General features: G+C 33.9%; 1 protein-coding gene across 4 annotated transcripts in view; it reads right to left on the bottom strand.

The window, feature by feature from the left end:
* The window catches only part of LRP1B (LDL receptor related protein 1B), a 1910230-nt gene that overhangs the window by 260432 nt on the left and 1631422 nt on the right, over positions 1-18376 (bottom strand). For all 4 annotated transcript variants that reach the window (XM_045479681.1, XM_045479680.1, XM_045479683.1 and 1 more), the window contains exons 54-57: positions 17856-17996; positions 16300-16487; positions 9533-9716; positions 4550-4635 (exon numbers count right to left, since the gene is read on the bottom strand). In XM_045479681.1, coding sequence (XP_045335637.1) covers positions 4550-4635; positions 9533-9716; positions 16300-16487; positions 17856-17996 — 599 coding nt within the window. The remainder of the gene's footprint in view (positions 1-4549; positions 4636-9532; positions 9717-16299; positions 16488-17855; positions 17997-18376) is intronic.

Genomic DNA, 18376 nt, shown 5'->3' on the forward strand with positions numbered 1-18376 from the left:
GATAATTACCACATCTGAATTCAGCTTCCAGATCTATTTCCCAAATTTAGAATTAGATAATGACACTGCATTAGATTTATATAGTCCTTCTTAAGACTCAGGCCCAGGCTACATTATTACTGTTCATAATTTTCTTTCTTTCCAATGATCTACAAGACTAACGATGGCCTAGTTATAGAAGCAATTCAGAAAAGGTTCTGGCAAATGCTGATTTTTTTTTTCTTCTCACAGCAGGGCCAAAGTCTAGTGGTCATGGCATTAAAATCACAGGTTCACATCTTATGCTTAGCTATGTATTTGGCTTAACATGAGCAATCTCTTTCCTTTGCCCGAGATTATAAAGTTAATCTAAAATGGGCTAACTCCTTGGAAATTGCATTCCTTTGGCCATAAATAAGAGACAAAAGTAAACACGATTCTGTAAATTTCTCACTAAGCCCAGATGAATGAACACAAGTATACTTCTTCCTGACATTACTAATAAAAAATAACAACTATAACTGCTTAAAAAATTCAGTCACAGATTCAAAAGATTTGTTAAATATTAATTCACAAGCTAAAACTTGGAGGATTCCCCTTAATTAAATGCACTTCAGCATGCATATCTAGGAAGTTGTCCATGCAAAATCAAAGTTTTAAAATATAAATTGAGTATTGGGGCGCCTGGGTGGCTCAGTTGGTTGAGTGTCCAACTTTGGCTCAGGTCATGATCTCACAGTTTGTGAATTCCAGCCCCACGTCGGGCTCTATGCTGACAGCTCAGAGCCTGGAGCTTGCTTTGGGTACTGCGTCTCTCGCTCTCGCTCTCTCTGCTCCTCCCCTACTCGCACTCCGTATGTCTCTCTCTCTCAAAAATAAGTAAACATTAAAATAAAAATTAAAAAATAAAATAAAATATAAATTGAGTATAGCCCAAGTTCTGTAGAAGGCTTAATAAATGCACTTCAATAGAGTTTGTAATATCCTTTCTGTTCAAGTGTTTTTAACACCAGAGGAATATGGTAAGTGGGTTAGGGTTCTGTGATGGCCTGCAATTCAGATGGATGAATTGGAGTTTTACAGAGAAAAGGTAGAGAGAATCTTGTCACTAACTTCAGGAAAGATTTACCCAGTCATGGCAGAATTATCCTATTCCTTTTTTTTACAATAATCAATTTATGTAATGAAAATTCAATTCCAAATTTAGCAATTCAACTATAATTAAATGAAAGCTATAAATGCAGAGGAATTGAAGCTCTGAATTCTGACATATCTATCTAAGCTGGTCATTTTTCTACAGCTTTACCCTTTAATCCCCACAGAAAACTTTGCAATTCTCTCTTCTCAGAATCATATGCAAGGAACATTAAAAAAGTCAAGGGCATGGGCAAACTAATGTCTAAACACTAAAGCCATTTCAGTGGTTTCAGAGCTGAAAATTGGTTTCATCAAAATCCTATTTGCTTCTTTCATTTCTATAGCTGAAGATCTGCACCCTTTGGTTCAAGATGATTAATTTAGGAAATTGTGTTTTGTTTCTCTACACAATTTTACTGGAATAAAAGCCACTGCAGAGATTGAAGTGGATAGCATTGGAAAGCTACTTGATAAATGCACTTAAATTAATAAAATTAATATTTGATTAATGCATTTAATTTCTAACATCCATGTTATTAAAGTATAAGTACATTTTCTTTATGTATGTGGTGTATGGATTTAAATTATAGCCGGCCTACCTAAAACTACATTTTAGAATACATAGGGTAAAAAAATATACGACCTGTTAAAATTTTTCAATGTAAAGCTTCATGAGATTGTATGGACTACAACAAAGAGAATCAAATTCAAGATATTAGGGTAAATCGTTCTTCCTAATAACCTACACACACACACACACACACACACACACACACACACACACAATCCTCTCACATTTAAGACAAGGATGTTTTTTCACTTATTTTGACTGAGAGAAAATATGGAGATATAATTACTTCCGTTTTCTACTTCATTCTGCACATGTAGACAGAAATCTCTGAGGAAAAAAAATGTTTCTACTGCCTAGAACTCCTTGAAACTTTCTATAATGCTGTAATGAAATGCAGTTAAAAATATCTTCCCTGACAGAAATGATATATTCCAAACAGACTGCAGGCAAAACTGGATGTAAGGCTTGTCTCTAGTTTTTTGGGTATCTATTTCCTTACTCAGTGGTCACATTAATAAATGCTTTCAAAATACAGATGTTCAGAGTCCTTATGAGCATCCTCATCTTTCTCACTCCCTTTTCATTTTCATAAACACTACACTAAGAAAACTATCTGGAAGTCATCCCCACTTAGGTACTAGTGATTGGCAATGGTCAAAAAAGATACCACGAGGAAAAAAGTGCTATCTGACAGTGTGCATTAAAGTGGTTTGGGTATATGAAATACTTAAATGATGCATACAGGAAAAAATCATTTTGCTCCATTAAGAACAATCTCTGATAACATATTAGCTATTAAAACAACAAAAGGGATACCAGCAGAAATGTCCTGAGTCACAGGATTGGAAAATAAAGCAAGGGGATGTCACTGAAGCTCTGTAATAGTCTTCCGTGAAGTCAATAAATATTGTTGCTATTTTAGTTATTAGTTCAACTGAGCTTATAAACAGACTGTCCTAAAGAGAGAACTTTTTCCCTTTATGATAGCAGAGTCTAAAAGGAAGAAATGGTAAACAAATACACAAAAACAATCTAGTAAAAAGAAAATAAGCCTGTTCCTTTTGCAGGGGCCATACAAGGACTGGCATATCTAACTTGGAAAGTATAGAGAGGCTTAGAGGGGGTATGGAGACCGACTCCAAAAGAAAAAGATAATTTTCAACATTTGCTAATTTTGTTATAAGCTTAAAATTAGACTGCGTGGAAGAAAAGAATTAAGTTAAATAATATAGAAAAACATTTGGGCAGCAAACACTTTTCCATTTTAGCATAGTTATAAATACTAAAACTTTTTCTCTGGAATTATTTCTCTTATATTATTCATCTCTTAAAGAGTTAGCTGTCTAATTCTTATATTTTAAATAGATTTCTGTTTAGTCTCTATAAACAACATAGAAATATTTTTATATTTCCCAATCTCTGTAGGGTTCACCATTAGAGGAGGCAGTGTGATACAGTGAATGTCGGTGGCACACTCCAATCTCAAGAACAAAAATCTAAACCTCACAGACATTCATGAATGAGGAGACATGTTGTAAGCACACAGGAGGTCTGAGGACTCCTGTGAATTGGAGAGCATGGCCTCTATATCAAAGTGTCAACTGCCATACAATTCGGATTGTGGACATTCAAGGATGTGAGCTCAGCATTGCTATATCTTTCTATTTATTTTCATGAGTAGCCAGAAATCTGGATTTTCACGTGAAATTTTCCTTTTCAATCTGTGGCTTAGAGGAAAACTGGAAAATCTAACTGTCAGGAAAAGTCAATATCACAGTTTCTAATGAATATTTGTACTTGAAATGAGACTCATAAGAAAAATGATTGAAACTGACAAGAGCAGTAGAGGAACCCATCAATAGGTGGCAAAAATAGTTCAGATATTCTTTATGTTGCTAAAAATCACCACGTGAATGGCCTTCTTTGTCTATGCATAATGCTGGCTTAACCATACTACAAGAACAAGAAATATCCTTATTTTTGGCACACTTGTTGTAGACAGTGCTTTCACATATTTATGTCACTACTGTACAGTTTGGGGCAAAAAGACATTTGCAGCAGAACAAACTGAATCTTGCCAAAGAAGCTATTTCTCCTGACAACCAAAAATATGCTGTAACTAACTGCATGTGATTTCTCTAGTCCATGTAGTAATCCCTTTAGTTTTAATGATTTGATTTTATGCTATTTCCACTGCAGACTGGGAGAAATAAAAAGTTGAGGTGAGCAATTCACAGTTTTCTATCCTATCATAAAATGGAAACCATAACTTTCATCTTAAATAACATATATAAATAAACCCTGACAATAGGACTCAAACATCAAAACAGATCAACTCAGATTCTCTTGAAGTGGACAGGTTGAGGATAAAGATGGTAGAACTAAAAATATATGCCTTACAACCTTTGAATCATGGCTCGATTACAATTATACTTTCACCCCCTTACTAATTCTAAATTTGAAAGGCTAGAGATCGTCAGTCCTGTTTTATTTCTTAGTTCTATGAATTAAAAGTTAAAATTCTGGAAAAGGTATTAATTTTTAAAATTCCAAGGGGGAAACATGAAATACTTTAAAAGATAATTTTATGCTTTCTCTAATCTAGCGATTCTTGAGACAGTTTTTCCCTTCCATTAATTCTATCTTATATTTTTTACATTCTTAGATATGGTGTGATGTTACGTGTTTGGAACACCCCCTTGACAATTCAAGCAGAATAAAATTTAGCGTAATCTCCTATACAAACATACATGTGTCCATGAGCAAGTGCTTCATAAATTCTAATTGTGAGATATTTCTACAGTTCTAATGCATATCTGGAGTACCCATATTAAATATGAAATCATCATGAGAATGTCATACCTGTTTTAAGAGTGTGTAGTTGGAGCCATCAGTGCTAATTTTCCTTATTTCATGATGATCAGCAAGAATTAGAAAAGGTTCTTCATCTAAACACCAAGACAAAAAAAAAAAAACAGAATTAGAATTTTATATGTATGGCTTTCAACTTCACTTAGTTTCAACTTTAAATTTCTACAAATTTAAATGTAGTGTTCTACAGTAGATTAATGGTTAAAAAATTCACACTGAATATCTCAATATCTCAATTTACAGTAAAATGAAAAAAAAAAGCAGATACACAGGTAGTATAGAAAATCTAGATAATTCTAAATGCATCCCTCTCTTTCCCTCAGTTTTTGTGAACAGCAGGTTATCTAATTTATTTGCAATTGGTGGAAAATATCTGGTGTCATAATCTGATTTTTTAAAATGAATTTTGGAAAGAATAAGCTACACATATCTTTGAATACTACAGTACAGCTAAACATTCATATAATCAGAAAATTCTTTCTTGATAATCAAATAACCAGCTTATACTGTCAGAATGACTTTGGTGAAAATCAAGCGTATCATTGCCTATGCATATTTCTTTTATCTGCCTGGAGACGTCTCTTAAATAACTTCTGAATTCCAGGTTCTATAATTTTTGTTAATCAATTTCACCTTTCCTCATAATCCTGCTTTTTAATTCCTTTAATGATCTTTGTTTCCTTCTTTTAGCTGTTCCAATATATTTTAGTATTTAATTTGTTCTCGAATCTAGGAAAAATAATAATAGCAATCTGGCCATGCTCCAAATATAAACCTTTAAAGTGGTTTTCTTTTAGAATATTTTTGGAAACAAAATGGATCTTTAAAAATATTCAGTAAGTTTTATATACAACATGTTTATTTGAATACATATCTGAATAATTTAAATTCAAATTGACCACATTCTTGATTGTTATAATCCTAGAGCAATTGAATTAAGTTTTGTTCAAACTCTTTATAAATAGCTTTGTTTCTAAGATGCAGTCATATGCTTAGTTGCCTGGTAAGCAAATTTAATGCCAGTAGAAACTACAAAAGAAAAAAAAAGAAAAAAGAAGAAGAAAAAAACAATGAAGAAGACAGTAGTCACTTTATGTAATTTAATATGGATTTTATTGGAAATCATTTACTGTTATAGAGCTATTGTCATGTTTGTTTACTTTATATTAAAAACTACTACTTTCCTCTTCTTATAATTTAGTTTCATAGTAAATATATAATTAATAGGGTAGTGTATTATTTTTTATCATACTTTATGTCAGGGATTAGAAATGTGTATCACAGGGGTGCCTGGGTGGCTATGTCGGTTGGGTGGTTGACTACAGCTCAGGTCATGATCTCACGGTCTGTGAGTTTGAGCCCCGCATTGGGCTCTGTACTGACAGGTCAGAGCCTGGAGCCTGCTTCTGATTCTGTGTCTCCCTCTCTCTCTGCCCCTTCCAAGCTTGCTCTCTCTCTCTCTCTCTCAAAAATAAGAAACATTAAAAAAATTAAAAAAAAATGTGTATCACACATGCCGGACATCTCCTCCTATGAGCAAGGACAGCATCCCCAATCAATCATTCAGTCATTGTGTTGATGTTAAATTGAGACTCAGAACCCTACTCAAGAGAGTCAGTCTGAGGTTGAAGGCACCTTGTCATCCCTTGTCAACTATATGTATAAATATAAAATTAGTCCGTCATGGTCTACCTTTTTTTTTAATGTTTATTTATTTGGGAAAGAGTACAAGCAAGGGAGGTGCAGAAAAGAGAGGGGAGATAGAGAATCCCAAGCAGGCTCCATGCTGTCATCATGGAACTTCACACCAGGCTCGATCTCATGAACTGTGAGATCATGACCTGAGCTGAGATCAAGAGTCCAATGCTTAACCAACCTAACCACCCAGGTACCCCAGTCATGGTCTACCTTAATACTTAGGTAGTTCTGTTCTTTACTACTTAAATGTAATAACTGAAATTATAAAATTCCTCAAAGAAAACATCAACAAAATGCTCCTTTAAGGTCATGGTGATGATTTTTTTAGATATTACAGAAAAAACACAAGCAATAAAGGCAAATATAAGCAGAACTATATCAGAGTAAAAAGTTTCTTTGTGTGCAGCAAAATAAACAATCAACACAATTAAAAGGCAACATACGGAATGGGAGAAAATATTTGTAATTTATATACCTGATAACAGGTTACATTGAAAATATATAAAGAAATCACATACAAATAAATAACAAAAATCAAAAATAAATTGATTTAAAAATGGGCAGAGGAACTGAATAGACATTTTTCCAAAGAAGACATACAAATGGCCAACAAGTACATCAAAAAATGTTCAACATCAACAATAATCAGGGAAACACAAATTAAAATCAGTGAGATATCACCTTACATCTGTTAGAATATCTATCATCAAAAACACCAGAGATAACAAGTGTTGACAAGGATTTGAGAAAAGGGAAACTTTGTTCATTGTCGGTAGGAATGCATATACACTATGAAAACCAGTATGGAGGTTCCTTAAAAGATTAAAAATAGAACCAACATATGAACCAGCAATCTTGCTTCTGGGTATCTATCCAAAGGAAATAAAAACATGAAAAGAAAGATATATATCTTCACTCCCATGTTTATGACAGCTTTATTCACAACAGCCAAGATATGGAAATAACCTAAATGTCCATCAATGGATGAATAAAGAAGATGTGACATGCATACACATATATATAAATATATGTATATGTATCTGTGTTTACATGCATGTGTCAATTTATATGTGTGTATTTACACATATGTATATTTTATAGTATATAATATATACGCATATTATGTTTTATATATTATGTACATATATAATATTATATTATACATCATACACACATATACACACACAATGGAATATTATTCAGCCATGAGAAATAATGAAATTCTGCCATTTACAACAACATGGATGGTCCTTGAGAACATTATACTAAGTGAGTAAGTCAGAGAAGGATGAATACTATGTGATTATCACTTATATGTAGAATATCAAAAAAGTCAAACTCATAGAGACAGTAGAATGGTGGTTGCCAGGTACGAGGGGTGAGAGAAATGGGGAGATGTTGGTTAAAGAATACAAACTTCCAGTAAGAAGATAAATAAATTCTGAGGATCTAAGGCACAGCATGGTGATTTTAGGTAAAATACTACATACTTGAAAGTTGCTAAGAGAGTAGAGCTTAAATGTTATCACCACAAGAAAGAAATGGTAATTAGGTGAAATGACAGAGGGATTCCTAACACTATGGTGGCACTCATGTTGCAATATCTAAAGTGTATCATGTGTAGACATGTTACACAGCTATATGTCACACAGCTATATGTTACACAGCTTTATGTCAACTATATTTCAATAAAGTTAGAAAAAATCGATCTTCTCTTTAGCAAAAGAATTATGCTTCAGGAACACATTTTTGTATCATTATTAGTTTCTAATTATTGCTGCTAATGAGAAACAACTACAGCATGGACACATGATATAATGAGACAAAAAATGTAATCATCAGCATTCATCTCCTTAATACCCTCCTTTCTGAAAAGTTTAAAGTAACAAAACCATTGACCAGTTTTGTGATTTTCTTTTTTCTTATTTCATGTGGCTGAATGCATGATGTAGCAAGTAGGTTTGCAAATAAAACAACAGGCTTCAAATAATATACAAATTGATTCAGTGAGGAATACTCCAAGAATAAGTAAAAGTGAAATAAAACAAACACACAAAAAAACTGAAAGGGTTTTTTTTTTGTTTGTTTGTTTCTGTATAATGTGCAAAGGGTTAACCAGTTGAAAAAATAATTTTAAGAATTCCTAGGCGCGCCTGGGTGGCTCAGTCGGTTGAGCGTCCGACTTCGGCTCAGGTCATGATCTCGCGGTTCATGAGTTTCAGTCCTGCGTCGGGCTCTGTGCTGACAGCTCAGAGCCTGGAGCCTGCTTCAGATTCTGTCTCCCTCTCCCTCTGCCCTGCCCTTCCCCTGCTCACGCTCTGTCTCTCTCTGTCTCTCAATAATAAATAAACGTTTAAAAAATTAAAAAAAAAAAAAAGAATTCCTGGTGCCTGGGGGGCATCTGGGTGGCTCAGTTGGTTAAGCATCTGACTTCAGTTCAGGTCATCATCTCTGGGGCCAGGAGTCTGAGCACCCCCTTGTCTTTCTCTGACTGACTTACTTTGCTTAGCATAATATACTCTACGCCGTCATAGAAATGTGACATACATATACATAAGAAGCTAGCAATGCTGTTTGATTCACAGAAAGTGAGGGGGTAGAGACAATATTATGTATCATTTTTTGTTCAGTCATTTATTATATATTGCTTTGCATTATTTTAATATGTGTGATTTTCTCCCCTAATTAATTATAATATTTTTAAAATTATGGCCCACGTTCTATTAAATTTTCTAATTTACAAAGTCAAACTCACTACTAGAAACAAAGAGAAGTTTAATAATATTTGCTGAGTCTATGGAAGAATTCAAGTAGTCCTATATAGCTGATTTATTGCTATTGTTGTCATCATCATTACTATTATCATTATTGACCTTCTTAGCATACGTATATGAGCATGTATGGTATAGGGGAGAAGGAAAGCTATTATAATACAGTCACAATAGGCTCTTTAATAGTCTTGGCCAAACCTTCTCTTAAGAACCTGTGATGCAGCAGGAAAAAATGCTAGAAATAGTTCTTTTTACCTCTGAGCACTCTCAAAATCTAAAAATCACTTAATAATTCACAAGACCATAATGCAATTTTATTACAAACAGAACAGTTTGTGGACAGCACACAAAATTAGAGTGACATATCCCTATATCAAGGTAAGTAAGGAAGAATTTTGATTTCTCAGAAATAGCAAAGGGGAGTGAATTCAGTAAGAATAGCTATAAAACTCAGAATCCATATGTGTAACTGAGGCTGGATCAGTGGACAAGTTCAATTCCATACCTGAGAGTGATTTGCAGCCATTTGGGTTATCAGGTTGTATTTCATACCCATCTGTACAAAAGCACTTGTAGGTCCCATATGTATTGATGCATTGCTGGCTACACGGAAATCCCAAGGAGCATTCGTCAACGTCCACACATGTTTTACCATCATCCTTCAGTTGGAATCCAGGCCAGCATTTGCACTAAAGAATGAAAAACAAGTATAATAATTTCATATCATTGTCACTGTCTTTTCCTACTGGATATCCTGTTAGCATGATTCAAGTAAGAAAATCATTTAAGAATAGATAATGACAGGGTGCCTGGATGGCTCAGTCAGTTAAGCATCTGACTCTTGGTTTCAGCTCAGGTCATGATCTCATGGTTTTATGAGTTTGAGCTCCATATCAGGCTCCATGCTGAGAGCATGGGACTCTCTGTCTCCCTCTCTCTCTGACCTACCCCCACTCATGCTGTCTCTGTGTCTCTCAAAATAAATAAGTAAACTTAAAAAAATTAATTAATTAAAAAAAAGAATAGATAATGGCAAGTCTTTCTGTCTCCAGGGATTAGCCTTTAATAAAAATTATGTATATTAAGTAATATTAAAGCTAAAAACAAATTCTCCCAAATATCTTCATTTGATCATCCGAGGTTGGCAAGATTTTTATAAAAGTTAACTGATATCATCAAAGCCATGTGGCCATAGTGTGGCAAGGACCACAAAACTAGTCAACTTCCTTCATTCTTTTTCTACTGCATTATCTTGACTTTTTAGAAGACTTTAACGATCATAAGAATTAATGATTATGCAGAGCTTTGAAGATTGCTAGCATTGGTACATATGCTATTTCAACAGGGCCTTACAGAAATCAGTGATGTAGGTATTATTATTTTTAGTTAACTGATGAGAAGCTAGAGACATACGGGTGAAGTTGCCCGGATAAAGCCAGAGGATTGCTGAGACTGTCTATAACATATACTAAGGCACAATTAATATTGGTCAACTGGGTCTGATCCCATAACTTGGCATGCTGATGTTGTTTGGAGAAATAAAATAATATTAACATAATTTCCCACTATAATTTAATCAATTTTTGTGTCATCAGATCTTTTGTTCAGCATCTCTCTATCATGTACTATATGAAACTCTGATGATGATATGCAATATTTACTAACCAGCATGTAAATTCTGATGTCACACCATAGTATGTCTTTGCAGCCTGAAAATAATGACGTACTGTGACTGGTCACTGTCTTTCAGGTCTATATTCAATCTCTGCCAGGCAGCATATGAGAATTATAATTATACAAAATGAATCTATAATTGGCCAGAAGATTATGATCATACTAATCTTTACCAAGACTCTTTAGCACTTTTGGAATTAAGGAATGTGTGAATATTGAGAAGGACAGTGAGTTAAAAAGAAACCCTAAATCATTATAAGTAACTAGTATCCAAGAGTTATTCAAAGCAAACATTTAATAACCTAGATTATTTATCTGAGGATAAATGTGATGGCAGATCTTTGTATCTATTGGGAAAAAATCAGAGAGATATATGTGCATTTATTAAATAGTAAGCAAACAATTGAGGTTTTTAAGTACAAAAAAAACCCATTATTTGGTGGAGAGGCCACTTCATCTTCACCCAGAAATGTACCAAAGCAAACTAAATGACTGTTACTAAGTTCTTTTATAAGGAATGAATTGTTTTAAGCTCATAATGAATTGCTTAAGCGCTTTCATTGTTAACAATTTACACCAATATTTAGCTAATAATTCTCAGCAATTACAAGTTTTTGTTTTGTTTTATTTTTAAGCCAACAAATCAAAACAAAAGCCGCAGCTTGATTTCCTAAACTCTCCTCATCAAACTCTTACTTTCTTTGAGAAGACTTATCCTGCTACCTGTTTAAGGAAGTCAGGACAATCAGTGCTTTGCTATGGCAAAGGAAAATGAGGTGATTAATGTCAACTAAGTGTACACTTAAAAATTGTTAAAATGGTAGGGGAGCCTAGGTGGCTCAGTAGGTTGAGCGTCCAACTCTTGATTTTGGCTCAGGTCGTGATCTCATGGTTCCTGGGACTGAGCCCCGAGTCATTCCGGCTCAATGCTGACAGCGTGGAGCCTGCTTGGATCTTCTCTCCCTCTTTCTCCCTATGTCTCTACCCCTCCCTCTCTTTCTGCTCGTCCCTCACTCAGGCTCTCTTTCTCTGTCAAAATTAAATAAATGAAAAAAGTTGGTTAAAATGGTAAATTTTATGTTATGCATATTTTACCACAATTTTTAAAAAAATATTTTTTAAAAAACGCAAGTAGAAAATGACAGGATACTAAAATATATCACCGAAAAGCACTGGAGTAGAGATCACTTAGGCCAGAAACCAGAGATCCATAGGCTGACATAAGGCACTGTTGAATTCAAGGAGCACTTTAGGACAAGTGAAAGGAATTTTAATAGAATGTACTGAATTCCTCTCAGAGAGTATTATAAAAGGAAATAAACAGTGTCCTAATTTTAATGGGATTTCTGAAAATCACTTTGAATGGCTAACATCAGGTTTATACAACTACTATATCAAATAGAACTACTATATCAAATAGCTTCCACATTTATAGAAAATCAATTTCTTAATGTAAAATTGGTAAAAGTGACTAAATATAGATTTCTATAAACAAATGAAATATGTTTAAGAGGTTATCAGTAAGTTTTTTTTTATTCTATTTTTTTTAATTTTTTTTTCAACGTTTATTTATTTTTGGGACAGAGAGAGACAGAGCATGAACGGGGGAGGGGCAGAGAGAGAGGGAGACACAGAATCGGAAACAGGCTCCAGGCTCTGAGCCATCAGCCCAGAGCCTGACGCGGGGCTCGAACTCACGGACCGCGAGATCGTGACCTGGCTGAAGTCGGACGCTTAACCGACTGTGCCACCCAGGCGCCCCTATCAGTAAGTTTTTAAAAGATTGTTTATTGAAAGAGAAGATTTTTTTAAAAGATCATTTCCCCCAATCCGTTAACCTTGTTTTAACAAAAACATTTTTGCTCCCAAATAACCCAAAGGTCTCAGTGGGACATTCTACCAGCCTAGCTTTCATAAGTTGAGTGAAATAAAAGAATAATCATTTGTACCTTCAAAGATAAAAGATGAGAGATTAATCTATCTTGGAAACTGAGTTTTAAATTTTCTCATTTTCATTTACCAAAAAAACCCATTTTTTATTTTTTATGAAAGTGAGATTCATGTATTTTCAATATCATCTTAATTTTTCTCACCATCAAGAATGACTTCAAATTTTCCTGATTTGTATTAATTTTTATATAGGATCATATAGCTACCAGAAAGAAATATAGCTACCCAAACTTTTCCTATTAAATTCAGAGAAGTTTCTTTGTAGCTTTTTAAGCAATATTTTACAAATATTATTTCTAATACATACATTAAAACTTATTTCTCTCCCAGAAGTACATTTATTTTTACATGGTAAATTATCCTTCACATCAAAATAAGATCCTTGCTTTAGTAAATGTTATTACTCCCTGCTGAATAGTTAGATACATTGTATTTGTCTTACAACAAACGTGCAAATTCTTCACAGTCCATAAGGTCTAAATTTTGCTTTTGTAAGCAATTTTCATTTTATTGCAGAATTTGGTGGAGGATTTATTGCCATGTTCTATAGCTATTGTAATGAAAAATTGGTTACTGGATATTTTTCTCCATTTCCTGGAAAAGAGAAACCAATAAGCTTCCACCCCCCCCCAAATATATAAGCATTTTGTTGTATATAAGGCTTTTTACTCAATTTCCTATCAACAAATTATCATGAATATAAATATGTGTGTATGTATGTGTATGTATGTGTATATATATATATTTTAACACAATATGTAAAATGTTAGCTTTGAAACTTTATTTAAATCTCTCATTTCTGATTCTGCTTGAATTTTTATATTGGTCTTGTTTCCCCAATAGATATTTTATTCTGCTTGAATTTTTATATTGGTCTTGTTTCCCCAATAGATATTTTATTTTATTCATTAGTTTTGACATGTGTACATATTCAAGAATGCTATTCATAGCAATTCTGTCAGTTATCAGACACAGAGACTTTCTAAATGATTAAATAAATATATTACCTATTTTAACTAGAATTCTCACTTCATTCTATGACCCCTTCTGCGAAGTCAAGGTGAAAATACTGATTTTTTTAAAGTTATCAATAAACAAGTATTTCAGTATGATGGGTCTTATAAAGTAATTAAAATAGTATGATTTAATATGATGCTCTGGATGATATATATTTCTACCACAGTAGTTTTCTAAATATGGCATTTCTGAGTACTAAGTACTTCTTATATGCAGGCATTATAAAAATACTAAAGGTCATTTGGATGTTATATCAAAAGGTGGTCATCTAATATTCTATAATTATTAGATTTTACCACCATATTTGTTATGACAGATTTTAAATACACGTAGAAAAAATGTAAGGAGATCTACTCTGAAATTTAAGTTTTTAGATAGATGGAAAGATACACAGATGCTAGACAGATGGATGACAGACAGATTCTATGTTTTATAGATTCCATAAACATATAGAAATATAGAATATATTATACAGATACAACTAAAGCACTATTTATAAACTCTGCATTGAAATTGTAACTAATTATCTGTAATATTTCTATGACCTGTTCCCTAATATTTCAGGAAACACTTTATATTGATTGTGCATAAGTCACTAATAATACTTTTTTCTGCTCCATTGGGTTTCAAAATATTTATTGCCAAAATTGATTATCTGATAGATATTCATCTCATTAAGAGTTATTTTGGTTCATTGTCTTGTTTCATTTTACCAACAATACAATGTTATAAGTGACTACATGTGTGTTTTAAGTCTGTAAATTAAAAAAAAAATAATGTTTATTTTTGAGAGAAAGAGACAGAGTGTAAGCAGGGGAGGAGCGGAGAGAGAGGGAGACACAGAATCTGAAGCAGGCTCCAGGCTCTGAGCTGTCAGCACAGAGCCCAACATGGGGTTCGAACCCACAAAGTGTGAGATCATGACCTGAGCCAAGGTCAGACGCTTAACCAACTGAGTCACCAAGACACCCCTTTAAGTCTATAAATTTAACCAAGTCTTAATACAATATTCAAACTAAAAAAATATTTTTCGTAACCAATGTAGCTTCCTTAGTGTTTTGGTTTTTATCCCTGTTTCTGCATAGAGGAAAATGATCATTGTAGTTTTCTGGTTTCATCTAAATACAATTAAATCCTGGGGCGCCTGGGTGGCGCAGTCGGTTAAGCGTCCGACTTCAGCCAGGTCACGATCTCGCGGTCCGGGAGTTCGAGCCCCGCGTCAGGCTCTGGGCTGATGGCTCAGAGCCTGGAGCCTGTTTCCGATTCTGTGTCTCCCTCTCTCTCTGCCCCTCCCCCATTCATGCTCTGTCTCTCTCTGTCCCAAAAATAAATAAACATTGAAAAAAAAATTAAAAAAAAAAAATAAATACAATTAAATCCTATCAGTGTAGTTAAATTAATCACAATACCAGAAATTCAGAGATTACAGATGCCAAAGCGGTTGGCTAAATTTACCATTTGACAGAAGTGGCCTATCATGGGATGTCAAGGCTGGCAAGAAAAAAGATACAACATCTTTGCAATATACAGATATTTTCTCTAGCATGTTTTAAAGAAAGCCACAATTTAACCTCTTTAGTAGTGAGAAATCAGACAGTTCTTTCCAAGTAAAGCGTATTTTACAACACTTTTCCTTATACTGAAGAGAATCCGCCTCCTAATTTACAATTCCAACCTTCGAAACAAACTCAGACTAGGTTGCTCCCTATTCCAGTACTTCATATATTTGAATACAGATAACAATTCATCTTTGCTCCAGGGAAAACTCCTAAAGGTGTGTGTTCCATACTCCTTATGCTTCTGGATGTACAAATTTGTATACACTACAATTTGTCAAGGTTCCTCTTAAAATGCCCTGTCCATAAGTGTGCATAGTACCCCAGGTGTGTTCTGATCAGTGTGGAATTCAGTAGAATAAAATCTAACCTCTGTAATACTATAACTGGCATTAGACTGATTCTGTGTTTTAGAGGAGCCTGTCCTATTGCTGGTTCAGACAGAACTAGTGTTCACTTAAAAACCGTGACTTCTGAATGAATTGCTCTTCCTAAGATTTCCCCAACCATAATCAAACTTACTGTACAGCTTTAATTTTATGTTCATTTGCACCCTCCTTTCCAACATGAATGAAAAGGAGATGTTTTTAAGAGCTATTCTTGCCAATCAGTTTTGTCAGTGAATCACCCTCCTCAGGAAAATGGTACTAACAAAAGTCAATTAGGATATTAGGCATGATATATTTTTAGTGTACCTGCACTCAGTCCTATTAATTCATGTGTTCTGTTTTTTTCTGTTTATACGAACAATATTGTATTATCCAATGTTGTGGTAGACAGATGCTCAGTCCATTTCACTTCAAAGATGGGAGAAAGAATGAGGGAAGAAATGAGAACTTAAGAGTTGCATACATATTTTTGTGCCACCAACATGGCAGTATCTCCCTAAACACTGGTCTTCTGCTGATTTTGTTTTTCTTTATGTTCAGCATACATTGAAAATGTTCAATATTTTCATATATCTTCAACAATATTATGATGCATTTTAAGTCTTACAGTTATAGTGGATTAAATAGCATTCACTATCTCAAATTCTAATGTATCGTGTGATTTGCTATTTTTGATGAGTACCTACCTTGTAACTGACTGGAAGGTCTTGACAATCTTGAGAACATCCACTGACTTTCTTACTCAAACATTCATTTATATGGCAGTTTCTCTCATCTGAGCCATCGCCACAGTCATCCTTATTGTCACAAAGACCTCCACTGGGAATGCACCTGCCATTTTTGCACATAAAAAATGAACTGTTGCATGACTGTTCTGGAAAAAGAAAATAAAACAAATGGAACATAAAGGGTATGCCATTGCTTTATACTACAATTGTTGAAAACATTCACAAATATGATAACTTATCTGTCAAAAATTATGGTAAATATATGTGCATCTACAATTCTCTATACATAGTGTAATATTTTATACACAAAATATAAAAAAAATCAAGGGCAAAATGTACTTTCATGTTCAACACTTATTGAAAATCTTTCTTTGCCATGAAAATTAACAATCAAAATAAGCATCTCTAGTAAAATTAATGGAGTATTTCTGTCTTCACCTATATTGTGAAGATGAAATTTAAAAGTATGATGATAGTTTGACATTTCCCTCAAGCCACAGGTCTCTAAGAAATTATATGTCACTAAAAATTAAGAATATAGAATCGGTAGATATTCCTAAATTCTTTTTCTTCCTGGAAATATAACGTTGACATTTTTAAGTCAGGGCATAAAAAGGACATTTGTGGTGAATAATAGTTTTTCCAAATATATCTATGGAAAGGAGTTTAGGTTTTGCAGGTACTTATAACCTGATGACTTGAATATTACTCATTATCATACATGATAAAAGAAAGCCTATTAGCATGTAAAGTACATGAGAAAAAAGCAATTGGGTTTATTTTAAATATATGACTATGTATTCAGTCTTTGGAATAGTGAAATGATAAATAGACCAAGTTTGGCTATGTATATATTTCTGTTCAAGTGATATGCAATTTATTTCATTGTGCCTAAGTATGACTCATACAGACTTTCTCTCAGTAAATCTCAGCTTATTTTATGTTTAAATTTTCAAACAGGACCATGCCAGAAAATTATTTTCACATAATCATGTATTAAGAAAAAATAACTCTTTAAAAGGGGGCAAGGCGATGGATTCATTAAGTTCATTGCCTCAAATCTTTGTATTTTGGCACAGATTTAAATTTCTAAAAGTAGTTTCAAAACATAGTTGAATACTAGGATCCTGCATGGTATCACTTGAAACATCATATGCTTAATTATTTGCATTTTTTCCTTGAATATCATACTAGAATGACAATCAGAGTCACAGTTTTGCCATTAAAAAGCAAATGTTGGGGGGCATCTGGGTGGATCAGTCTGTTGGGCGTCTGACTTTGGTTCAGGTCATGGTCTCATGGTTCATGGGTTCGAGTCCCACATCACGCTCTGTGCTGACAGCTCAGAGCCTAGAGTCTGCTTCGGAATCTGTGTCTCCCTCTCTCTCTCTGCCCTCCCCTCCCCCCAGCTGACACTGTCTCTATCCCTTAAAAATGAATAAACTTTAAAAAATACTTAAAAATATAAAGTAAAAAGCAAATTGTGGAATAAGCATATTATATATTTTCTGTACCTGCACTTTTGCACTTTGGGTTTAAAGGTGCTTCATCAGAATGGTCAGGGCAATCAAAGTCTCCATCGCACTGCCATTGAGTACTTAGGAGGCATCGTCCATCAGCACAACTAAATTCTTCCACATTACACTGTCGATATGCTAGAGACAAAAAAGCAAACCTTCTAATTCATATAACAAATACTCATTAAAACTACATCCCCCAATGTGCACTATACCTAGTTAACCATGAGAGTTACCCATGTCTCCTATGATAAATGTTTCTAATTTCTTTTGGGAACAGTGGTCATAATGAAGAGATATTTGTGGTTGAAAAGTAGGATTAAGGGCCAGAAAATAAAGTAAAAAACAAGGCAATCTTAGTGTTTCTGAGTGAGGAAACAGAAATGCAATACTCGAGGATACCATACCATCTCTGTTCACCTATTATCTGTCTTCTAAAAATTTCCCTCTGAATGAAAAACAAGAATAAAGCTATTACATTTTTTTCAAGACTAAGCTTGATTAGGTATAGCACCAGA

Source organism: Leopardus geoffroyi, chromosome C1, assembly GCF_018350155.1.
Source record: "Leopardus geoffroyi isolate Oge1 chromosome C1, O.geoffroyi_Oge1_pat1.0, whole genome shotgun sequence".
NCBI classification, from domain to species: Eukaryota; Metazoa; Chordata; class Mammalia; order Carnivora; family Felidae; genus Leopardus; species Leopardus geoffroyi.